Raw genomic sequence first — 27,199 nt, 5'->3', positions numbered from 1 at the left:
GTATAAGGAAAAATATGAAGAGAATTGCAGACACCTATGCATATATGTATGTATATATTTGTATGTATATATTTAGGTGTGTGCATACTTTGGAATATTTAGATAAAGTTGTGGGTAAAAATACTTAAAAGAAGTTTTAAATTGTAATGGAATTCATATTAAAAGTACTTTTAAAGTTCTTTAAGTTTTTGATATGATTTCCATTACAATTTAAAATTTCTACTAAGTATTTTTCCCATAATCTTATTTCTCTATATTAAAGTGTTAACTTTTAATAAGTTTAATTTTACAATAGTTTTGCTCTTCATTTATTTTTTGGGGATAATTGTAAATTAAAATTAATAATTTGGTTTAAATATATAGTCTTAGCAGCGATAGCATTACATTTTTACCTTTAACATTCATATATATTTTTTAATTATTTACTTTATATATATATATACATATATTTATTATACATGTGTATAAGACTAAATATTGCCTGTATAGAAAAAATTAAAAATTTTTTATGTGTATGTTGCTTTTATTCTTATGCACAAATAGTTGCCCAGCAATAGACAAGCAGTAAGACCATTGAACACCAGTCATTTGAATCTGTAAATCTCTATGAACAGGTTGAATTCAGAAGAGTTTTCCTGATTTCACTTATGAGTAACATGAATTCGAGCCAGTTCTGCATAAAACATTGTCCTCAAATCCCCGGAAATCTCTTCCATTAGGCAAATAGCCTCAATGTGGTTTGCCATAATCCAATCAACCCAGTTAATTGTATAAATAGATAAAAAGAAATGTAAATTCTTAATTTTGGATGAGTTGCATTACATACATATTTGTGTAGTCAGTTAACTTTCTTTCATTTAATATTGCATTTTGCTAGGATTAATTGAGTGAGGGAGTCATGAATATATCTATCTATTTATCTCTCTATATATGAAGCACATTAGTCTAACAGTGTTTTTACAAGACACAAAAGATGCAAATGTAAAATTTCATTACAATTTTCAATAAATTTATAAACATAATTGATGTATCAAGTAACAATTACATTTAACCCATTAGTAGTTAAAGTGCCATTTATAACAATTGTAATCACTTAACCCTATTATTATTAAATTATAATGCTGTGATAATTCCACGAATTTTCATTAAAACCTCTTTTGTTTACAGATAGATTCTAACATAACGCTATGTAGGAGGGGGGAAATACATACAGTACAAAGTCTTTAATCCGGACTCGTTGGGACTTCGATGATTCCGGATATAGGGGTTTTTCCGGATTATAGATCATCAATTTAAATCTGGTAAGATGGCATGCAGAAATTATAAAATTAAAAATATGCAACCGTAATTTATGAAATAAAGAGCAATTATGATCAAAATTTACACACACACACACAAAATACTTAATGTTTATTTGTTTACTTTATTAAACATTTTTTTCAATGTAAGTTGTTTAAGTTGCTTTGTTTTATGTGCTAATACTTTTTCTTATATCTGGAAACAATCATAATTTCTTGTTCAGTTACAAAGTTCCGCTGTTCAAGTCCTGTAATTGCTGTGCCGAGAATACCGACTAACTTGTCAATCGAAATTTTTTCGTTTTCACCAACCTCTCTGTCACTTTCTCCATGCCTTTATCCATTTTTTGCAGCATTTCCACTTTTTGTTTGATCAACATTGAAACATGCTTACGCTTTGTAGATCCTTTGGCAGCTCCAGAATCGGAAACGCTTTTTGACATAATCGAAAGTTCAAGCTTACTTTTTATAAAATTGCTCTACAGTCATACAGTTTTATAAAATTACAGTCTGCAAAAAATAATAAGCCAGATCCAATGAGAAGATTAAGGAACAATGCAATCTGCAACATTAACTGAAATAGATAATTAGATAATTCTAGCCTAGCTTATACCGTACATTATACATTAAACGTGCATGTGTAAACGTATTATGCGCATGCGTAAAGGTATTATGCGCATGCATAAATGCTACACATGCGCAGAAAGTTTGTAGCTTTGAGGTCCGCATTATAGATCATTCCGGATTAAAGACTTTGTACTGTGTCTAATGCAAATTATTTTTACTTAACAATTTAAGATGCATATTTTTAAAAGCATTTTAATTTAATTCTGAAAATAATCTTTCTGTTGAAGTATATGTTTCTAGAATTTACATTTATAATAAAAATACCACTTTTATGATGAAATTTTTGATAGTAGTTTTACCTTTGAAACTACAGAATAGCAAAACTGAGCTGTAGACTCTTTGCAATGATTTAGTTTTGTATTTAATCATACATTATTCTTAATCTGACTTTATGTTTAAAGTTGAAAGCATTTAAAGGTTTAATAACAGAAAGTGAGAAAATTTACATTTTTCGAAGTTATCTGTGTGTATATATTAATTTATTAAAGTCTGCTGTGAGGTAATTTACAATTTTTCAGCATATGGTTTATTAATTATAACTATATAAGTGTGTGATATGAAAGACATTTTAATGAATAAAAATCATTCAGTACTTTATTATGTTGACTGCCCAACACGAAGTAACTCGTATTAGTGCTCTTCTTCAGGACACCCAATGTGCGTTAACAGTTTTTATGTTATTATCCAGTTATTTATGATTTCAGCCTTTACTATAATTTCACGTTTCTATTTCTTCATATGGTAGAGTTACTGAGCCAGCTTAAGTTAAAATTAAATTGTATATTCTTTGACCACTAGTCCACATTTTTAGTTTAAATGTGACTATTCTTGTTTAATTACATTACCGCAAGCAGTAATTGATTTTGTTAGCATGCCTTTATGTTCTAAGTTCTTTTGACAAGTTAGGATGTAGCACGTCAAAGCACATAGAAACTAGTGAGAACATTAGTTTGCATGTTGAGACAAATTTCTGATTGCTAGAAAAGATGCTTAAAGAGAAGGAAATCGATATAAATTAGCCAAAATATCTGAGAAGTGCTTCAAATTAAAAAGACGCATAAATATTTTGTTGAGTGTGGTTGTTACAAAACATAAATGTTTTGAAGCTCTTAATACGTAATTATCCTAATATCATTTAAGAATCAATGTCATAAATTACATATATTTTACACTGTGAAATTTTATGATTTTAATAGGGCCTTTTTTAACAAATATTTTTAAAAGATAAATAAAATTTAATAGTGGCCATGTAAATCCATAATGACAGGTTATCTAACTACCTAATTTAATTATTTATAACTAATTGTTTACCCTTAAAAATTATCTCTGCATATTAAAGCGAGTTATTGCCTTTCATTAAACCTTACCGTGGTCACATGATAAAACACGTAAATGTAAAACTTATTCTTTGCATCTAGAAAGACTTAAAATAATACAAAACAACTTATCACTTGTGGTGCTTTAGTGGCTCATTGGAACCTTAAAGTATATTAACTGGGTTATAATCCCTGGAAATCTACATGAAACTACGACACTTAACTGCTTCAAACAGAGCCCAACGAACTTTCAAAACTTGCCAACCGTACCTGCATCAAGCCTTTCAGATTTGTTCTAATCAGCAGGTCTCTCTCTAGGCAAGCAGTAGAGGTGACAGCATCCAGTCTTTTGTTATGAAATATGCTGATTCTGATCTTACTTCTCATTTTAATCCATGCCACTTGACATAAAATTTACCTGATATTTACTAAACCTATATACTGAGCAAGTATGTGACAAAATGAAACAAACAAACAAAAAAAAAAAAAAAAAAAAAAAAAAGCAAAACAATATAAAGCTAACTGTTAGTAAAACATAAATAAAATGCCCCTTATCTTCTTTCAAATAATAAATTCAAATAAACTATTTAATGCTACTTGATACATTTTATAAAGTTGATTTTATTCTTAAACTTATTAATAATTTTGTTAATTAATTCATGTTTAATAATAGTTCATCCTAGTTACGGATTGATTTTATTTTTAGGATGGTATTGCGTATGTGAATGAAGTTCAGGCATAATATTTTTAATTAAATTTATTCAGTTTCCATCTGCTCGTAAGTCCTTAATTTTTTCATTAATGGCCCTTAAAAGTACTTAATTTCCATGTGCAGAAATGTGTACGAACCCTGCAAGGGTTATTTGAGTAAGGGGAAGGCAACTAAAGAGAGAAGGCATAAGCCTAGTCCACTAGGAGGGTTAAACTTATGTGTCAGTAAAAGTATTGAGCCAGCTTGTAGCTGACTACATTATGAATGGTGAAATTTGTTTGACTTGTTATTGTTAAATTTACATAATCATGAGTAATGGGTTTTGGCTGTAGAACAAGTCATGCCTTTTACGGTAAAATTTCGAGATTAAGTAAAACAATTATTTAAAACCTTTGCAATTCTTTGTCATACCAAGCATATTTTAGCAATAGCTTGCTAACCTAATAGGGTTCTGGGTCTTAATTTCGGTATAAATAACTATTGCAACCTTACAAGCTTTTCCATTAAATTTTGAGATTATAATGTTTAAAAATAATACTGTTCCTTAAATTCTGCATGTCAGTATGTAAATGTAATGTATGTGGGATGTTATTTTTAATAACTGTGTGTTTTAACTGATATCATTTCTTCTAGATTTGGGCATGTGTTTATGGCTGATACAGGAACATCTGTAGGGGAAATAGCTGGTCATAGTAACCTTATAAATTCATGCGATTTTCGTCCAAAACGGCCATATCGCATTATCACTGGGAGTGAAGACAACTCTGTTGGCATATACGAGGGACCACCCTTCAAGTTCAAAACAACCCTAAATGTAATTTCATGTTATTTTTTAGATGTACTGTGCAAATATGAATTCAATATTTAATATTACAATAATTTTTTCCTTATTTCAAATATTCATTGTTTTTTGCCATTACAATAATTGTTTGTTTTGGCATTTGCAGTAATTTTTGCAATTAAATCTAATACTACTGTATCCTTAAAATTTTTATTAATTCTGAGACGACTTCATTTATAATGGAAATATTATATCTTTTTTATGTTGCAACATATTTATAAATTTCATATCTGTTTTAGTGGGTATATTTGACTTTTATTATCTTAGTTAATGTATTTTTAGAGAAGTAAATATACAACATATGTTTTTTTTGTTATGAAATTATTACCGAATACCTGAATATTTTGAAAATGGGATACTTGCATATTAATACAACAACCTTAGTGCAGTTTTTTACAGATGAAAGGCTACTTATCGGTTGCAAGTTATTAGTTTTCACAACTCGTTTTTAAAAGATTCCTGAAAAAAGTGATATTTATTGTAAGTTCCTAAATGCTAAAGTTATTGTAAGTTCCTAAATGATATTTATCATAAGTCAGCAAACATTATCAACACAGGTAAAGGAAACATACTTTAACAATTTAAAATAGAAATATTTAATTATTAGATAAGGATTACATGATACATTAAATAGTAAAACATTTGCATTCATCTCCAAATCTCTGTTTAATTTTTTTTGTGCTGTTGTTTTTCCTAAGTATGCAGCAGTTTCTTTTCACTTAAAAATACAGGGAATTGCAGAGACTTGGCATTGCACAAATGTTGGCTACACCAGCTATCTACCAAATGCATTTACACGATTCCCTTTAGAAATTTTGCAGAAAAATTGTGTTTTCCTGCAGAAATTTTTACTGCAGTTTCTTCCATAAGAGCATATTTTTAAAATTAAGGGGGGGAAATTCTTTTTCAATAATAGTAATAAAAAGAGTTAGAACTTTGAATACAATGAAAAGAACATGTGAGAAAATTATGACATTGCTTGACTGAAGAATTATTATGCGTGTGGTTGCCAGAGTTTGTCATAATAAAAACATTTGCTGATTTTTACACTTGTGTAGAACACGTAAGTATCGAAAATGCATATTAGTACTAAAACCTATTTTAAATAAAATTTAAGAATTAGACTGGGCTATGAAAATGCCATCTATTTCATAAGAATTTTGTATCAAATAAAAAAATGCATGTTAATATTGAAACGGTCAGTTGTAAATAAAATTATTAGCCTTATATTTGGTATTGCTTTTTTTTATGCATTTTTATTATATGAGTCTATTTTGAGAAAACAGATATCCTGTTATAATAATTGCTTCTAAATTTTTCATGAAATATTAAATATATATAAAATAAATGATAGTACAACTTTGAGTTATAACATAAATCTAAATGTGAAATTTGAGGTGGAGAAGTGCTGTATATTAAAAGAAATTCTGAAAAGAGCAGACCTGTATTTATACCAAAAGCCAAACAGTAAAATAAATGGGAAAGTAACACCATATATCCACAGGAATAGTAAAAAAGTGTGAAAAATTAATAGCATTTTAAAAGCTGGCAAGAACTGAATTATAATTAAAGTCATTAACTAAACTAGATGAATGTTTAAAAAATGTTCGTCTTGCCTTCAAAGAGAACATTCCAAGCCAAACTAAAAGAGTGTTAAAGTTTTGCACCAAGTAACTTAATCTTTTGTCCAAAAAGAAGAAATAAACAAAAGTTAATCATTGCTGGAGAAATTTAATCACAGTTTTGACTTTGAGTCGGCAAATGTTATCCAAATAGCTTTTTCAATCAGTGACCTGGGTTTCGTTGAAGCTCTTAATGTTTTAAAATGATATTAACTTAATTTTTCAAGTTTTATTACTATTTCTGTGGACTGTCTACTTGCCCATTTGTTTTACTTGTTTGGCTTCTGGTGTAGATACAACTTTGTTCTTTGCATAATTCTTTTCTTTTGATGATAAGGGACTTGCACATGGTGCTCTTAACATCGTTAGTCTTGGTTAAAATATACATCAAACAAAAGGTTGTTGGTTTGCCTAATTTTTATATTGTACATTATTTTAGTGTATTACTGCTCAGTTTTCCAGCTATGGTTAAATTTCACCAAGTCGAAAAATATAAATAGGGGGTCTGATCAAATATTCTTAACTGTGGATTATTAAATATTCTTATGTTAAATAGTGTTTGAATGTCACTTCGTACTAGAATTTGAGAGGTGTATAAATTTGTTTACATGCTATAAGTAATAGTCTGAATACTTTCAGCAATAATATTTAACTTTTTTTTAAAAATAAACATTAAGTACTATTGTTGCCATTGCAGTTGCCATAATTTATGCTGTGGGATTGGAGTATAATCATAATTTTCTAATTTTTCTTTCAGGATCATACCCGTTTTGTCCAATCAGTAAGATTTTCTCCTGATGGTGAATTATTTGCAAGCGGTGGATTTGATGGCAAGGTTAGTTATACTGATAGATTACCACAATTCTTTTTCTTTTACCTTGCTCATAATTTTTAATGAATGATTTATTGTTTAAAGACTGAATGTCATAGAAGGCTTATTAATATACTTTTAAATTTCCAGATGTTTTTATATAAAGGTGGAGATTATTCAAAAGTTGGAGAATTTGGTAGCCCTGCTCATGCAGGTGGTGTCTATGCTGTAAGTTTTTGTGTTTTGAATAATTTCTTAAATTTTATTGAGTTCAGAAATTGCTTTTATTTATTATTTAATACTCTTGTTTGGAAGAAATATTCACTGCTGTGAAGATTGTGCAATAATGAATTGTAACCAAAAAGGTAAATTTCAAAATAAATTCACAAGTTTTCTCATGAATTTAACATGTAATACATTATAAAAGCTTTTAAGAGCAAATGTTCTGTGTGCATCTCACAGAGTTGATTTTTCCCTTTAGAAAGAAAAATAATTGCCAAGCAGCATGATATGTATGTTTTGTGAAATGTCTTAAATTTTTTACAGAAATTTTTCATAATTAAACAGTATTTTCCATCTTGAAGCTAATTATTGAACACTAAAAAATTATTTCTCTCCTCTTCCCCCCCCCAAAAGAAAATATTTTTTGGGCTTGACTTCATCAGGAGACATGGGAAGTTTTTACTTTGGCATAAAGATCTGAACAAATACCACATTTAGTGACATTCTGTACAGAGTGATCCAAAGTTGGCAAACATTTAAAAAAATTATTTTGTGAGTTTCTGATGCATAGAAAATATGTATAGCATAAAATTGCAGGAGGAACTAATGGATTAAGAAATTTTATTTGTAGCACATTTTGTAAATGTAGTGCAAATGTAAAATTTTAATTGCACTTGTGTGTTCTGTACGTGCAGCAAAATACTTATGAGAAATCTTGAATGATACGACTACCATCATGGGACTTTGCTTGAATACCAACTAAAACATTAAGGAAAGCACAAAAACCATTTCTGTGGAAATAAATGGTAGTTGCTGTCACATAGCTTCTTTTGCCAGTGACTTAGCGTGATTTCTGTATATTTGTAACTTCATATAGGTCCATAATGAAAAATGAATTTCAAATCTAGAGATCAGAAATTCTATGATTTCACTTTTTATACTAAAAGTCCCAGCATATTACTCCATTTTCTGCTTTAAGTTGAGAATAAGAAGCAGTGTGAGATGGTGTTCAATACTTCATGAGTATCAGAAAATCTAGTTTCTGTTTTCAGTTTTAGAATTATAATGCTTCTTAACAAGTTAGTATATTGCTGATCCACAACAATGATAACTGAAAAACAGGTGCACATATAATTAGGATTCTAAGGTGTAATATTGTCTGTTAATGTAACTACAAAATTTATACACCATATATTTCTGTGTGTAAGCCAAGAATTTTTGGAACTTTTTCTAAAGCTAAATTATGGGGTTCAGCTTGTATGTGGAACTGCTAATCTTGCAAAAAATATAGATACTTGTGAGTTATTATGCATAAATTGTGCCTATTCAAAAAAATGATCGCAACATCCTATAGAAGGAACAGAATCCAATGGTTTGCTTTAGGTTAATTCAGGTTGCTTCATGTTCAGCATCCTGATTCAGATAGCTGTATGGGTATGAGTAAAATGGTTCATTCTTGGTTCTTGAATCAATGTGGCAAATTTTTTCTCCAGGGCACGAAGCATAAGCCAATAACCATGTGCAGCCTTTTTTTATTATGGCATGTCTGCAAATTCAAGGCATTTTTGAAGTTGATTTTTCATTTATGGTGAAATGCCGAGCAGCCATGCTGTTGTTAGAATATTCATCAGACGTGATCATCCGTAGTTTGAAACTTGCCATGTAAAAATTTCTCTTTCCACTCATCTTTCAGACAAAAAATAAAATGACATAGAAAATATGACTACCACAGATTGTATTCTAGACAACAAATAAATATGAAAATTATGCTATCTTTAAGTAGGGTAACCAGAATTAAAATTATTGTTGTTAGTGTCTGACATTCTATTTTATAGCAACATGATTGAAAACTATTCCATCCATTTTAACAGTTTGCTATAGTTTTGCCCACACGAGGACATGTTTGAACGTTGGAAGAATTTTTTTCATTTCAGCTTATGCATAGATTTTGAATTTTGGGTAAATTTTTGAAGAAAAAAAAATGTGCTCCCTTTTTTATATTTGGAAATATATAATTAGATTCTTTAAAATAATCTGTAATTTTATGCATTTCCATGTTAATTACAGAGGTATTCATGTACTGTAAGGTCTATGAAATACAAATTTCTAAAATGTTTATTATCCTTTGGATTATCTTATTTTATATAAGATGAAAAAATTAAAGCACCCTAGTCTCAGTGTCTGCTTTACTAAGTGCAGTTTAAAATCCTTTCCATCGCACACCTTTTAAAACTTTTTGAAGCCAAAGTAAATTTAGAAAAAAAAAAAAAAAAATTATGTTTGTCTGTATTGTGATATAATGAATCTTTCTTCTATTATTGCTGAATCCATGCTGTTTCATTTGGTTTGGGAACAGTTTTCAAGTTGCATTTTCTTTATGAGATGAGCTGTGTTCTAAAATAAAAGGTTATATCCATGACAAAAGCATGAATCGAGACATTTTCGGTCCATTATTATGCAGTGTGCTTTATTAGACCCTACCATTACAGGATCAATAAGAAATTTACACATTCTATTAAGGAACACAGCATATGGTTACCATCTGCTGTAGTATGTGAGAATATGTCATCCTTTTTCCAGCATTATTGGAGATATCCTCTGTTGATGTTCTGAACATTCATATGATGCTATCAATGTGTGCTCTGATCAGTATTTGCGATGAGAAAGGCTTATTTTTGTAATCACAGCATTTCAAGTATTCCTTATGGTAGAGTGAGGAATCAAAATTATATGAAAAAGATATGCACCATTGGTTATATCCATGGGCCATCTTCACAAAGCCATTTCCTTCCATGACAAATAATCCTGTATAATACACTCTTTTAATAATTAAATTAACCTTTTCAAACAAATAAATCATGCGTATAGTATATGGAAAGTTCTGAAATAATTTGTATTGAAGCTAAAAGTCAACTTTATTTAAGTACTTTTAAGATTTCTTTGTATTCTTGTTTTATCCAAGATTATTTTTACATAACAAAAAAAGTTCTCTTATTTTTGCATTTCAAACACAAATAAAGTTTTGCTTAAGCTGTTATGTTTTCCCCCTTTATGATAATGAAAGTAAAACCTTTTCTCAGGAAAACATAAAGTTTCATTTTTTAGATGGCAGATAAAAATCTTGATAAAAAATTCTAATTTATTTACTTAAATGTACTTTACAAAATGTCTTTTTTAATTAACCAAATTTTAGATTGTGTTTTTTAATCAAGTGTGGTTAAATCTTTGTCATTGTTACTCATGTTTTTTTGTACTGAAATTTTTAGGCTTGTAGCATTCAAAATTCCATATTTCTATTTATGGGGACCAGTTCAAAATGTTTTATATCATTTATAAAAGTAATACATCTTAAAAGCATTCTTTTATGTATTTGATCAAAAAATATTTCATTTTGTAGGTTATATTTTTTGTGATGCAATCTTTGTGAACCGTACAGGTTTTATGTATTGCTTCAACAAGGCATTCTTAAAATGTTTAATTTTGTGTGTTTGAAATATCAAAATAAATAAAAAAAGATTCTTGTTTATTTTCCTGCATGTATCCACTTTGATGAAGTGGATGGAATTTAAGTTATTCTAAATTCATTTCTTATTCAACTCATAAATGATGTATTGAATTTTTATAAAGGTGTCATGGAGTCCTGATGGGACTAAGGTTCTTTCTGCCTCTGGTGATAAAACATGCAAAGTGTGGGATGCATCAACACTAGCAGTCTTATCGTATGTATTAGTGCTGTTAAATGTATTTGTTTCATAAATGTGCATGTTTATTAAAAATAAGATTGAAATAATTAATAATTTTAGTTAGTTCTGGTTATGAAGCTTTTCAAATAATTTATTTTAGGGAATTTCATCTTGGTACTGATATAATGGATCAACAAGTGAGTTGTTTATGGCAAGGTGAATATCTGCTCTCTGTGTCTTTATCTGGGTTCATCAATTACCTTGATTTAAATAACCCTTCAAAACCTTTAAGGATTATTAAGGTAGGTATGATTAATAGTAGATTCTTAAAATTTCTCTTTCTAGTATTATCAGTAAAATATTTATGATTTTTCAGGGTCACAACAAATCCATTACAGCATTAGCTATTAGTCCAGACAAAAGTACTATATTTACTGCGAGTCATGATGGTGCAGTTAATATCCTTTCTAACGTTATAATTCATTTCCCCCCTTATTTATATTTGCTTTAATTTTTTGTAATTCTTAATAAAAATGTAAGTGATTCTTTTCCTTGTTGCTAAGACACATGGAATGAACCCTGTTCTTTAATGATTTTAAGTTGGATATCTGTTTTGTTATACTGACATTTTGATATTTTCCTTAATGTTTTACTGTATTGGGATTGGCCTTCTGGTAATCATGACAGAATCAAAGGAGTTGGGCACAGCAATCAAGTGCAAAATATGGCTGTTAACACTGATTATATCTTTACATGTAGCCTTGATGATACTATGAAATCAATCAGCTGCAAAGATCATCAGTATCAGTGAGTTTATTTCTTCTAATTTTTAGTTTTTCTTTATAAGCGAATAAATTGAATTTTCCTTATGGTCGTTTAACTGATTTTGCTTTTGCTTATGCATATTTGTTATTTAATTTTTCATTGTCATTTTATATTTCTAAAATTATTAAATTTATTTCCAAATCCTAATGAAATTAAAACATTTTAGAAAGAAATGGCATGTACTTGTGTACTTGTGTGTACATGCTACTAAAAAAATCTCTTGGATGTTTATTAAAAATTTTACAGATATATGTGAAGTATATAATATTCTATGAATGAATAAATTATTAGCATAACATATACAAATTCATCATAGTCTTGAATGCAGAAGTGCAAAGTAAGGGGGGGGGGAACTGCAGCATATGTTATTAATTGCTATATGACAGTTAAAAAAAATATTTTCTTTGGTGTATAATAAAGTCATACATAGTAGTTAGGATAGGGAAAAAAATTTAAATGTATGAATGGAAATTACTTCTTGTTATGTAAATTGATTGAATATTTTTTAGCCCAGTGGAAAGCAGTTGATAAAATTATATGTTTGTGAGTATTTCATTACTCAACAGGTGTTTAGAAAATATAAATTTTTGTTCCAAAGATATTGATTATGTTTGTTGGGGAACATTAAGATGGATTTAAGTCTTATTTTCACACTTGCATTCAAGTTCATTTCTTTTCTATGTTTAAAAAATGATTTTTTTCCCCTTGCCTAAAACTGATTAAAATAAGTTTGATAACTTCGCCATTTCTTTTACTGTTCATATTGTAGTTTTTTATTATTTTTGAATCTATGTTAGATTATAATAGTATATTTGTATATTTTTATGAATCTTGATTAACATTTGACTGTTAGAGTTATAAAAAAATTATCGTCAATATTGTTTGAATGGAAAATAGAAAACAATTGGAAATGATTTATTTCATATATATTTTAGACATGAAGTATAGAAAGTTCAATATAAGTAACTAAATACATGGTATCCAAGTTCTCATAAAGCTGTCTTTCTTTTTCAGTAGAATCCTTGTATCTTTTTCCATAATTAAGTATTCAATTCAGCCCTGCCCACAAATAATGCTCATTATCCCAATCCATCACCTTAACAATAGTTTCATACTAGATTTACCCATTTTGATGTTTGGAACAGTATCTTTTCAGTAACAAGTCTAGGTGTAAACAGTCAAAGGGAAAAGGAAACAAAGATTTTTTTTTTTTTTTTTTTAACCCGAAGAAAGAAAGTTGATTTGCACTGTCCAATAGTATGAAATTTTTATATCTCAGAAACAAATTTTCCTGGATGTAATAAAAGTTCTACTTTATGTAATGTAATCAAATAATTATGTAAAAGATGTAAAATTCTCATTAATTTACTTCAAAAGTTTCTTTCTATGAAAATCATGATTTTTTTAAAATAACATAAATATGGTATTGTGGCTCTTGATCTAATTGTGGCTTTCAGTAGTTCCTGAGTCCTAATTTGTGGCTTCAGCTGTCATGAAGTTAGACTAAGGACTGTAATGCAAATTAATTTTATGATAATAGTTCACAGACAGAAGTGTTAGTTTCTAACTTGAAAGTAATAATAAAATATTTACTGCAGTTGAAATCTGAGTGTCTAAGCTTACACCCACATGAAGTAATTGTAGTCTAAGATAGGAATTTAATTGTTTTATTTTACTGTTAGCTGAAAAATTTTCCCTTTTTCAGCTTCTTAATTTCTGTCTCAAATGTTTGCCCGATACATATGTACTAGGAATTGCTTCAACTTTCAGGTATTCAGATCCTTCTCTTTTGATTATCTGCAATCTCTCCTGGTTACCTTCTGTTTATCTGCAAAAGCTAAAACTTGAAGAATGTTATAATAGATGTTATTGGTAGCTAAGAAAATAGATGCAGATATTTGAGTCACTGTATCTGTAGCAGTAGAAGAGATTTAAGTAGTACTTATGCCAGTTTAAGCTAACGTTTATGTTCAATTGCAGCGCTTCTTTGAAGGGTGGGGTCTTCAATGAAGATCCATCCACAGTTTATCGAGGAGAATTCTTCCTGGGTGCAAGCTCCTTGAAGTTATATCTATCAATGCAATATGATGCCATTGGTGAAGGGATGCTATCCTGGATCACTGCTTTGATTTGCCTTGAAAGTTTTAGACTGTGTGTGTAAATGCATGGAAGAATACGGATATCTGACCACAGACAGATGCAACAAATTTTTCTTAGTGCAGACAAAACTTGTTTTATCAATTTTGATGGCAGTACTGCTGGACACAGTTCTGGGCAGAGAATTGTGATGCACTTGATTAGAGATGTGATTTGCAGATCCAGGGTCAGCCTAGTTTCTGACTTTTAACAGATGAGGCAATAGATTTCATGTAGACAGCATCTCTCTGTATATACTTTTGGATGTGTATAGAAACTCATATTTTCCTCTTAAATTCCATCTTGGAAAAAAATGCATCTGCTTTTTTTTCTAAATTATTGATAAAGTGCAAAGATGAGATAAATATTGTACATTCTTTTGATGCCTTGACTGGATGGAAATAATTCAATTTATGTATTGAGCATCATAATTACTGTATATATATATATATATATAATTTATTTCCTAAACAGTATTGATTAATTGATTATATTATCTCCTAAGTTTAATTAAAGTAGAATTATTTTAAAAGTGTGCATCCATACTGGGAAGTTATATTTTGAAAGATGTTTTGAAGTAATTTGAAAGCAAAATGTTAATAATGTTTTAACGGGGACTGGAGTTAAATCATCACGAAGAATAATATTTCAATTGTAAAAGGAAAAATTAAAACATGTAATCATTGTCATTGATCGGAAATTAGTTGACTTTTCAAGGGGAACATTTTGCTTTCAGATTACTTCAAAACATCTTTCAAAATATAACTTACCAATATGGATGCACACTTTTAAAATAATTCTACTTTAATTAAACTTAGGAGATAATATAATCAATTAATCAATACTGTTTAGGAAATAAATTATTATTAACTAACTTTGCAGCAATTGCGCAAGTAATAATAACTTGTATTCGCACTAAATGGATTTAAGATCATACAATATATAGATATATAGTGAAGTAAAATAGACATAAAGATTCTAAAGTAAAATGTATATATGTGTATGATATATATTGTGTGTGTGTACATATATTACATATCTTGCCTTTTGCTGTTACTGGACATAAAAATTAAAGATAAAAAACACATGTAAAAAAGTGTATTTTTTTAATGTTGTGTTGTTTGCATCTACTTTCACTTTGTTTTTACTAATTTCCACCAAATCCCTAAAACTTTTTTTATTCATCTGAAATGGAAAAGTTATAATTTTCAGTCCTCTGTGAAAGCTGTAGATCATTTTTGTACCACTTATTGAATTTCATTCTTTTGTTTCATTCAATGTTTTGGCCTTCTCGAGCTTCAGATAATTTGTTGGTATAAAAGTCACTGTGAAGTAGTGGTACTGCTAGTTCTAAGTTTGGTCTTGATCTGTTGATAGATGCTTGAAATTTCTCACTGTGAGGTGTGGTACTCTTACTTACTAAAAATGTGTAGGATTCTCCACTGTGTAATTCTAAGTTACTGTTGGAAGTGAAGAATCTTAAGAACTGATAAGCGAATAATTGCTTGAGTTCGTGTGACAGGAAACAACAAGATAGAAGGGTAAAATAACCTTTTATTATTCCAATTCAAGTTTAAGAAAACTCCGTCTTGGAGTTGTACAGTAAAGCCAACACTTGGACTTGAACGTAAGAGACTAAGAATTAAACTAAACTAATCTTAACTAAAGAGATATAGCCGAAGCTATCAAAATTCTAACAGAGTGGGCCCTTTAACACTAATTGACTGCAAAGCTATCAAGGGCCTAAAGTACGGCCGAGCATAATAATAGTTTACGAGAGAGTAGCCTAAAAAGGCGGACACATGCAGCCAGAATATCTGGTATCTCTCTCACTAAGACTGTAGAACTTTGCAGTTATATACCGATCTTTCTCATTAACATTCAGACATGACTCTAAAACTACGTTTTGGCTGGAAGTGGTAAGTTGAAGTAAGAATCGATAGGAAAGGAAGTTTAACTCAAAATTTAACTGTTAATAAAATTAACATAATCCTTACGAATGGTAATATAAAGCTTGTACATTTTTTACTCCCTGATGTGCTTCTTTTCACAAAATCTATTGAAAATTTCATTAATTAGAACATATTTATATGCTCTTAGAAATTTTCTTATTAGCCGTTGTATAATGCAAATATATGTATACAAAATCTAATCATTATTAAAATAAGATACTCTTGAATAACTTTATCATTATATTATAAAGAATTTGATGAATTCTCATTGCATATCCGAGTAGAAAACAGCTTTAAATTTTGTAGTTGTTTTCTCAGGATCTTCATGATCATCAGCCTCTTAATCCTTCAACACTTCACTCATGTATCCTAATTTTTTGTATTCTTTTAGGAAATCTGTATGCGATAATAAATTATCAGGCTATCACAATTGATTTCTACAGTGAGTTTAATCTCTGACTGTCCCATTTCATCGGTGGTCAAGCTGCTAAGACCAATGAATACTTCGACTTTGACCTGGTTTCAATTCGAGGCAAACACGCTGTTACATTTACCGTTTTTCCCATGTGTAACATAAATATGAGCCAGTTTCCCTGAGAAAGTCCTCTACAGTCATTTCTTCCCCTTTTCAGGTTGGCCTTGTGAGCCATTCCATACTCACTTAGTCTAACCTTTAATTATTCCTCAGTATCTTTGTTGTAATCATTATACTTGCCTATAAGATCTGTCTCATATTCATATATAATGTTCTTACAAATTGCAGTTTCCTTATTTTTTACCTATCCTTCATTTATATTTCCTTGTTTCCCAAATTTTCTATTGTTAATTGATTATAACTAATCCACAGTACAACATAGTATTGCTCTTTGTGGATATGCTACCAGTTGTGAGATGTTTAATGAATGTGTTCTGTAAAATTGTGAACCTTGCAATATAAGGCTAATTGTACCTTCTTTTATTATGGATATGGAAACCCAGATATAGAAGTATTCCACTTTCTTGACCTAAATTTATGCTTTTACTATACAAGTAGTCATACTTAGTAGTTATGGATTTTTGACTGTTTATGTGTTTACAGTTGCAATCAAGTATATTTTTAGCAAGTTCTCTTTATTTATATATTTCGACTTGGAGCTGGGTGAACTGCCATTTTCTTCTGTTCAGTTGATCACTCGTTGCATGCGAGTTCAAATTTATTTCAGTACATGTTACTTTTATTTTTTAAAGAATTGGCTGTGTTTTTCCCTTATGTGAAAAATGCAAGCATTTTTTTTATGTCTCCTGTTACACTAACCATAAGAGAATCTTTAGTTTTTAACATTGTAATTTGAAGAAATAAATTTTCAACTATCAGTATGCATTTTCACTATTTATAGCTTGTTAAATTGAGGTCATTTAAATAACTGTATTTCTATTCTATACAGAGTGCTTTTTAATCTTTTGCATCAGATCAAAATGCTTTTGAAACAGTCTTAATATACTCAATGTTAGGATTATTTTGAAATTTTCGCACTTCTTTTCTTCTATAAGTGATTTTTTTTTTCTATGATGCAAAATATGCCACATCTAATTACCAAAATAAAGGTCAACTTTTTAACACGTACTTGAGTAGTTGTTTCTTTATCCAACATGTTAGATAATTTATTTTACATTGTAAGAAAATTATGTATGCCATAATGAATAAGTTTTAAATTTTTGAAATCATACTTAGCTTAAAGTGATATTCTAAACCAGTAGTTTATTGAAAGCAAACTGCATGTGAAATTTGTTCAGGCAATAAGCTTTTCTAGAATTGTGTTGATAAATTTTGAGACATGGACTGTTGAAATTGTCACACATGATTACTTTTAATTTTCTTAGGGAGCATTTTTTGATGCAAATGCTATTTCTAATGAGAAAAAAGAATCCCTGACTTACTTAAAACCTCGATAATGAATGTTTGCACATGGCAAGAAAATATATATTTTTCAGGATGTTCTGCCTTTTAGATATTGGCATTTAACTTTCTACTCAGTTTGAATTTAGGAAAATTCCGACTCAATTTTAATTTTCTAATTAAATTGTTTCTCAATCTAAGGATCTTTTACTTCTACATTTTTATCTGCAATGAGAGAATTCAAGAATTGTGCCACAGTCTTTAGATCTTTTTTATATTGTTCTCTATTAAATATATGACCCTTTAAATCATCTGCTGTCATTTTATCAGTGGCATATTCACCTAATTTTTCAGTAACAAACTTGAATCGTTTCTAACATTTTTAAACAGATTCGTGGTTGATCTAATGAAGGTATGAATATGTAAGTCAGACTTACATTACTACTTGGTATTAGATTTGAAAAATAAGTCTCTCAAATGAATCTATTATTTAACTCTATGAAACTATTACATTCTTTATGTTGCTATATCTATAGATCATTTACCAACTCAAATGCAACTATAGCATCAGTTAGTTCAAAGCTCAATTTCTGAACAAGTGCACATTAGAAGATTGTATATAAGAAATACTTAGCATAACTCAAAAGTAATAGAACAAAACCGGAAAAATGTAACTCAGATTCTGCACACTCAAATAAACACTTTTTTCACAAGTCTGTGACCTGTTGCCAGCCATGTAATGTGTGAATGTGTAAGTAAATGGAAATGAATGAAAATTAGGTTGTGCTATATTGCATATTTGTTTAAAATCAGTTGCATTCATGCTGCATTTCTTTAAGCCAAATGTTAAATTCTACTAATGTATTAGACAGCATTTTGTGACTAATGGATCTTTTTATGTTTTAGGACAGAAACAATTAAATTTGATTCTCAGCCAAGGGGTCTTGTCTGTGGGAGTGGTGATACTGTATTGGTTGCTGGGATAAGTGAGGTAACCATTTAATAGTTTATATTTTTACTACTGTTAATTAGTTATATTTTGGCATGTTTGCTTCTATAAATATCAGAATAAAAAATTTCTTTTGATTTTAGTTATCAGTTGTACAAGGTGGTAAAAAAGTTAACAGTTATCCTGTTGACTTTGAGGCACAGTGCATATCACTGCATCCTCAAGAACCTGATGTTGCTGTTGGTGGTGGAAAAGTAAGTATAAAATTAGTGTATATTTTTACAATACCATATATTAAAAGGATGTTTATTTATTATATTTTGTTATTATCTTTTTCACAGGACAATAAAGTACACATATTTCTCTTGAATGGTGTTAATTTTAGTCCTAAGACAACAATGGAGCATCGAGGGGCCATAACTGATGTAGCATATTCTCCTAATGGCTTGTATTTAGCAGCAAGTGATTCCAACCGTAAAGTAGTTCTATATAATGCCCTAACTTATGAAGTAAGAACTTTTTTTTGGTCATTTTTGTTGTAATACAGAGCATTTAGATGGTGATATAGCCATCATAGTGGTTATAGACATAAGACTTAAAAAAAAGCAGTAGCTTTGTTTACATCTGTGCAAGAATTCTTTCGGGGGGGGGTAAAGTTGTGCACGTGTGAATGGGCAGTTGACTCGGTTAAATTATCCACTGAATGTCAGTTCTCATTTGCACTAGGGGTCAGTCCTTATATCAGATAGCATAAAGTTTATCAGTTAGAAAGATTAAATTTTATCGAGTATAACTTGGTAGCCTTGCAATTGATATTCAGCTTGTGACATTTGTAAACTTAAAACCATCATCTGAATGGTCCGTTACAGAACATTTATGCAATTTGATGCCTAAGCATTTTGCCTGCCTGTTTGTGAAAACATTTTTATGGGCAAAGTGGCTTACGTAACTAAATTTTATTTGAGACTTAAACGCAAAGTATGATAAAATGATCAATCAGAAGCAGCAGATGACAAATTTATTGTATGTGAAAGAAATTGTATGGGCTGGCTGCATGGCTGGTTTTCATGGATTTTCTCTTGTGTAATATGAATATAAACCAGTTTTCTTTACAGTTTCCCCATGAAAGCATCCCTCACCTCAGGCAGATAGCCTTTGTGCACTCTGCCCAAATTCAAATAACCTAATCTTATCTTTATAATTTAATAATAATTACACCTGCAAGTTTCTCCTGATATACCTTTTTTAAAAATTTGACTTTCAGTATAATATACATTTGTCACTATTTTGTCTGTTTACGTATGAGTAACTGTTAATTTAACAATTTTAAAAGGAAATTAAATGGTACAGTCTAAAGTCGTTAATCCGGACTCATCGGGACTTCGGCTATTCCGGATTATAGATCATCAGTTTAAATCTGGTAAGATGGCATGAAGAAATTATAAAATTAAAAATATGAAACCGTAATTTATGAAATAAAGAACAATTATGATCTTAAAGGGTATCAAAATTTACAAAAAAAAAAAAAAAAAAAAAAAGCTTAATATTTATTTGTTTACTTTATTAAACATTTCTTTCAATGTAAGTTGTTTAAGTTGCTTCGTTTTATGTGATAATACTTTCTCTTTAATTCTATAAACAGACATAATTTCTTCTTCAGTTACAAAGTTCTGCTGTTGAAGTCCTATAATTGCTGTGTCGAGAATACCGACTAATTTGTCGATCGAAATTTTTTCGTTTTCAATAACCTCTGTGACACTTTCTTCACTATCGGAAGCGAATAATAATGACAAGGAATTTGATTTAAATCATATCAAAGACGGAGTATATTGAGATGAAATACTACATTTAGTAAGGAATTATAAGTCAAATAAAATAAAAACATCTGCCCTGAAGATAAGGATAGTGCTGACAAATCAACTTCCAGTTCATTGCGCGCCGTGGCGTTTCCCCCCTTCCCGTCGCAGAGCAGCAATTGATAAACAGATTTCGGAATGGTTAGATAAACAAAGGATTATGCCTTTATCCATTTTTTGCAGCAATTCCACTTTTTGTTTAATGGACTTCGAAACATACTTTCACTTTGTAGATCCTTTACGTATTAGTAAATATATATCGGAAATTCTATTTGACATAATCGAAAGTTCAAGCTTACTTTTATAAAATTGCTCTAACAGTCTGCAAAAAATAATAAGCCAGATCCAATTCGAAGATTAAGGAACAACATCTGCAACATTAACTGATTTAGATAATTTTAGCTTAGCTTATACCGTCCGTTATACATTAAACGCGCATGCATAAATGTATTATGCACATGCGCATACGCATATTCGCAGCCGTAAATGTCTTACGCGCATGCCTCAACGCGACGCATGCGCAGAAAGTTTGTAGCTTTGAGGTCCGGATTATAGATCATTCCAGATTATGGGTGTCCGAATTAACGACTTTTGACTGTATAATGAAATACTCATAATTCGAACTCATATTATGCTTTTTATGTTACACAAAATTTACCAAATCATGTCCTCGCTTTTGGAGAAATTAATTTAGCTGAATGGTATGCTTGGAAAATAGCTTCCTATATCAAATTTTCAAAGAGGTATATAATCTGAAAAGAATTTAATGTATCAAAAAATAGCTGTGCTTAAGGGAATTTGTAGAAATCTGCAAACAGTTTAATATTCTAAAAAGGGTAGATGTGTGAGAGATAAGTTTATGCAACTGTCATAAAATTAGTATATAAAAAAAAGGTTGTATTCTTTAAAAGAAGAGAAATTTTCTTGTACCACATGTTTAAAAATTAGGATCTTTATTTAACATTTGGTACCATAACATATGAATTATAATTGTGAAATCACCACTTGTGTTTATTAATTATAAATGAGGATAAGTGCAAGAATAGCTTTAATTTATGATGAGGTGTTTGTGAAGCAATAGCCTTAAAGTTTAGAAAAGAAACTTTGTCACTGCTATGTCTTTTAAACTTTTTATTCTAAAATTTTATCCTTGAAGATACTGCTTTATATGACAGTGTAAAAACTGGAAGAGGCTATTAAAATAAGCAATAAAAATAATTTTAAAAATAAATTTGTGTTTTAACTGTAGATTAATTTATTCTGTTCCTTTATTAAATATTATCTCCCATTTTTTAGTATTGAAACATACGTGTAATTAATCGGGGCTCATATACAATTAAGATACAATATACAATATTCACAATGATATTTTTGTTTTCACAATTTGCAGATATTTCATCAAAACATAATAGCTAACCATTGAACCAGAAAGCAGAGAAACTTATTTTCGGCTTAGTAAAATATGTAAAAAAATAGTAATAAAATGTACAAGCACACAGTTTTAAGGAATGAAATATTTTTTGTATTGATTAAATGTAATATGCACTTTTATCAGTGCAGGCTTTTATCAGTTTAAGCTTATAGCTATGTGTGCTTTTATTTGTGTGCTTATTTTTTAGGTATTTATCACAGTGTGATTGTTTTTGTGGTGTTTTATTGTGCGTTTTTGTCCAGTGCACTTTTATCTGATCACTGTTTTTAACATAAAACTCGAGGCTTCTTCTCCATTTTAGAAATAAAGCATTTAAAGCTGAGTTTGGTATAAAGAAGTGAAAGATACCTTTTTGTGAATAAAAAAATAATTCTTTTAGTTTTGTGTTAGATATTATAGTTACTGATGTCTTTTGTTCCTGTATGGCTATTAATCATCGTTTCGTAATGATTTGCATCATGGCTGTTCCTAAACCCTTTCGTGCCTAACGGGACACATACGTCCCAAGCAAATTTCAAAAAATACTCTTGGGATAGAAACGCTTCTCTGTCTAATGGTAGACTTTCCCACCAGTCCTGCCAATATTTTTGAATGTATTCCCATTCACAGAACATAGATGGCACTACCGTACATAATGCAATTCCCGCGTTTTTGAAGTGTTGTAGCAGCTCATTCCATAGCCTACGAACATAAATAGTTTAGTTTTGGAAAATACCGCCTATTTTCGATTAAATTTTGATTTATCCATAAATCTAAGGCCAGATAAGTTACTCACGAAGCGGATTACCTCTAATAAACTGGTAAGTGGCAAAGTTTTACTTCCGTTTTTATTATCGGGACATATGTGTCCCTCTCATCTTGGATAGTGGGAACACATTGTCCCAACAGTCCTATGTGATCATTTCTCTAGATATTGTATTTTTCGGTTACTTTTGAAATAGTTGCTTATTATTTTTAATTTAGGCATATATTAATTCAATCTAAAATGACTCGACGCCGGGGACTTACTAATGAAGAAATCAAAAAAATTTTAGAAGAGTCAGATGACGAAGATATTGATTTGGATGATGAAATAGACGATCCCGATTTTCAAGATCCAACACACAATTTGCAGTACTCATCCGATTCAGATGAGTGTGAAATGGATATCGTTCATGATACCATTCCCCAAAATACAAAGAACAGCGATGCTTTGAGTGATACTGATACGGCATCACTTTCATCAGTTGATGAGATATCATCAGCTAATGCTTCAGGCTGCAAACCAATCTTATGGTTCCATGCAGATTCAACTTTCCAACCTTGAATGACAATTCCAGCAGAGTCATCGCCTAGTTTGTTATTCAAATTAAATCGTTCAGCTACCAAATTGGACGCGTTTCTCAAGATATTTCCAAAAAGTCTTATGATTTGGATCTCTCAATGCACAAACCAACGACTTGAAAAGTTAGGACAAACAATTCACCCTACAGACCACTCTGAAATTATGCTTGTCCTTGGATGCATGCTTGTCATGTTTTACAATAGGGTGCCGAAATTCTCTCATTATTGGTCACCTAATCCTTCCTTGGGAAACATAGCAATAAAAAATGCTATTTCAAGAGACAGATGTAAAACGTTGCTGTCGAAACTATATTTTGCTGCACCAGAAAAGCCAGAAAATTCAAGTAAAACATATTATAAAATATGAGGTTGTTTCGTGCCTGAAACAAACCTTCAAACAGTGCCGAAGCGAAAGCTCATATCAAGCTATTGATGAATCAATGGCGAAATTCAAGGGACGTTCATCCCTCAAACAATATATGCCGATGAAACCTGTGAAAAGAGGGATAAAAATTTGGCAGCGATGTGATTCAAAAACAGGGTATGTATATGACATGAACATTTATTCCGGAAAAGAAACGAGTGAAGTTCAAGGCACACTCGGGGAACGGGTAGTATCAAAGCTAACGGAGACAATCCGAGGTAAAGACATGATGCTTGCGTTTGACCGATTTTTTACAAGCGTGCACCTGATGGAAACCCTTAAATTTCCTGCTGTTGGTACATGCATCAAGACACGCAAAGATGTTTCTAATTTTGCAACAAAACTAAGCAAAAGGGGTGAGGCTGAGTTTCTCGTAACTAAAAATGGAACGTTGTGTGCGAGGTGGCTTGATTCAAAGGAAGTGATGATGCTAAGTGATTGCCACGAAGCTAAATACAGAAGGGTAAATCGAATAAGAATTTGAGTGCCCTGTGGCAATCGAATTCTACAACAAAATCATGGGAGGTGTAGACCTTGCAGATCAAATGGCAAATGTCTATGAATTAGATCGAAAATCTTGCAAGTGGTGGAAAAAAGTACTTTTTCGCCTATTGATAAGCGCAGTGGTCAACTCATGGATTGCGTACTGCGAACTCAAACATCGAAAAAACCCACTTCTTGATTTCATTGTACCTCTTGCAGAAGCCTTGATGGTGTCCGGAAAGCTCAACGCACAGTACAAACGCCGTAGAGGAACTGGATGCCCATCCAAAACATCACAAAGCTTACTCAATGTTGGTGACCATCTGCCAGTAACAACAAAAACACGACGGCGGTGCCGTAAATGTGCACAACAAAAGAAGGAATCGCGCACCAAAATAATGTGCACGATGTGTAATGTCGCATTGTGCATTGATTGTTTCAAACCATACCATTGGTAATTAAATTTTTATGACTAGAAAATCCTTGGTTTTCTTTACAAAATTACTCATTTAAGACTACTGGGACACATATGTCCCGGTCCTAAATCAGTGTTCAAAATTTTTCTAAAAATATAACATCTTAATTTTTAGCATTCTAGAGTGCCCTACTCATAGTTTATCTTATCAAAATTGTTCTGTTGTAAAAAAAAAAAAAAAAAAAAAAAAAAAACTCGTCGCGAAAGGGTTAAATATATGAAACACATATTTTATATATTTCAGCAGAAAATTACAGAAAATTTGTATAATTTAAATGGTGCAAGTTGTTTCTGTTGTCATTTTTACCCGTTGTCTGCTTCATGTGCTAATAATAGAACCGAAAGCTTTTTTTTATCTGTAAGCTGTAGTAACTCTGCTATCAAGCTTTTATTTACTTGTTAAAGACTCAACACTTAATATGTTTTGAGTGATGTTCCAGCAGTCAGTCATGTTGCAATTTATCTTAGCTAAGCATTACCTTTAAGTCAGAATACTGACTTACAGAATTTTATTTGAAAATGGACTGATGTGTGCAATATTGCGAAAGGTTGATCTAATTCTAATGAAGCTAAATACTTCAACAATCTACAAAAATAATCATTTTATTTACAAAACAACCTGGATTGCATTGGTGGTTCAGTGGTAGAATGCTCGCCTGCCATGCGGGTGGCCCGGGTTTGATTCCCGGCCGATGCACCATATTGCGAAAGGTTGATCTAATTCTAATGAAACTAAATACTTCAACAATCTATAAAAATAATCATTTTATTTACAAAGCAACTTGGATTGCATCGATGCTTCACTGCTAACTACATCGCAAACTAAAAAAATAACATTTTTTCTCAGAAGCGAAGCGCTCTCTAACGGCGGTACAGAAATCATTTGGGGGGTGTTTCCACATGCAATCAGAATACTGACTTAAAGGTATGAGTTCTGTAATTGGTTATAGGTAAAACAAAAGCATGCACATATTTTTTATTCATTTATTATGATTTAAAAGAAATGCACGTATTTGAACACTTTCTGCATATGGATTTGAAGCTTCTAGTTTTCTTTGAAAATTCTCTTATAATGAGGAAAATTTAAAAATTAGTTCAACATTGACATGGTTAATTTGTATAAAAATTATGAATGCAGTATAACTCGCAGAAGTAAAAAAAGTATTTAAAAGTTTCATCTGTGATGTAGAATGGCTCTGGTAGTGTTTAGGTTCTAAGTGTAAGAAAGCCAGTTATTTATGATTTATCAAAATGTACAAATGCTGTGCAAGAACATTTAGCATACTGTGTATGTAGTTTAGTTTAAAGGAAAATGCTGATTGCGTTTTATGTACGAGGGCCATCCAGGAAGTAGATTACGTTTCCGTCTGTGTCCGCTAGGGGCGGGGCTAGCGCGGCCATCTTGGGGTCAGAGCGTTGCGCAGCTCAGTCTGCATCTAGCCGTGCTAGTGAGAGGTTCGTGCTGTGCTCCATTCAGATACTGTGACGGTTTGAAATGTCTGCGTTAATTGAAAATCCCGCGAGGTGCGCTCAGTAATAAGGTTTCTGACTGCAAAAAACTGTAAACCGATAGAAATCTATCGGCAGCTTCGTGAAGTGTATGGGGACAACATTATCACTGAAGGTGGAGTGCGTCAGTGGGTCATAAGATTTCAAAATGGCCGAACCAATGTTCACGACGAAGATCGAAGTGGGAGACCCAGCATAGTGACCGCCGAACTTCTCGAAAAAGTCGATGCTAAAGTCCGTGAAAATCGAAATTTCACAATAACGGAACTTTCTTTGAGTTTTCCACAAATTTCGCGAAGTTTGTTGCACGAAATCATCAGCAAAAAGCTTGGTTACCACAAGTTTTGTGCAAGATGGATTCCAAAAATCTTGACAGAGGACCACAAAAATCAGCGAATGGCTGCAGCGTTGAACTTTTTGGACGCTTACCATAAGGATGGTGACTCTTTACTCGATCGCATCGTTACTGGTGACGAAACATGGGTGAAACATGTGAACTGTGAAACGAAATTGCAATCAATGCAGTGGGGGCACACAAGTTCTCCCCAAAAACCCAAGAAATGCATGCAAACAATGTCGGCAAGGAAGATGATGGCGACTGTTTTTTGGGACAGAAAAGGTGTAATTTTGGTGGACTTCCTGGAAAGAGGCACTACAATAAACTCTCAAAGGTATTGCCAAACTCTCCAAAAACTCAGAAGAGCAATTCAAAACAAGCGCAGAGGAATGTTGAGCTCTAAGATCTTGTTGATTCACGACAACGCCCGGCCCCACACGGCAAATGTCACTCGTAAAGTTCTTGAATCTTTTAAGTGGGAGTTGTTTCC

General features: G+C 31.0%; 1 protein-coding gene and 1 non-coding gene across 2 annotated transcripts in view; both read left to right on the top strand.

Annotated features, from left to right (window-relative positions):
• Positions 1 to 27,199, top strand: part of flr (actin-interacting protein 1 flr) — a 66,703-nt gene that overhangs the window by 31,052 nt on the left and 8,452 nt on the right. Inside the window, exons 5-14 of the mRNA XM_035377317.2 lie at positions 4,587 to 4,767; positions 7,174 to 7,251; positions 7,378 to 7,455; positions 11,077 to 11,168; positions 11,293 to 11,434; positions 11,509 to 11,590; positions 11,786 to 11,939; positions 18,828 to 18,912; positions 19,014 to 19,124; positions 19,212 to 19,379. Of these exons, the coding sequence (XP_035233208.1) occupies positions 4,587 to 4,767; positions 7,174 to 7,251; positions 7,378 to 7,455; positions 11,077 to 11,168; positions 11,293 to 11,434; positions 11,509 to 11,590; positions 11,786 to 11,939; positions 18,828 to 18,912; positions 19,014 to 19,124; positions 19,212 to 19,379 (1,171 nt within the window). The remainder of the gene's footprint in view (positions 1 to 4,586; positions 4,768 to 7,173; positions 7,252 to 7,377; positions 7,456 to 11,076; positions 11,169 to 11,292; positions 11,435 to 11,508; positions 11,591 to 11,785; positions 11,940 to 18,827; positions 18,913 to 19,013; positions 19,125 to 19,211; positions 19,380 to 27,199) is intronic.
• TRNAG-GCC (transfer RNA glycine (anticodon GCC)) lies at positions 25,490 to 25,560 on the top strand. Its single transcript has one exon. It is a non-coding gene; the product is annotated as a tRNA-Gly (tRNA).

The sequence above is a fragment of the Stegodyphus dumicola genome, chromosome X1 (genome assembly GCF_044657685.1).
Source record: "Stegodyphus dumicola isolate Sdum_Otavi_A_Nest chromosome X1, ASM4465768v1".
Lineage (NCBI taxonomy): Eukaryota > Metazoa > Arthropoda > Arachnida > Araneae > Eresidae > Stegodyphus > Stegodyphus dumicola.
This window is presented reverse-complemented; position numbering and strand designations above follow the sequence as displayed.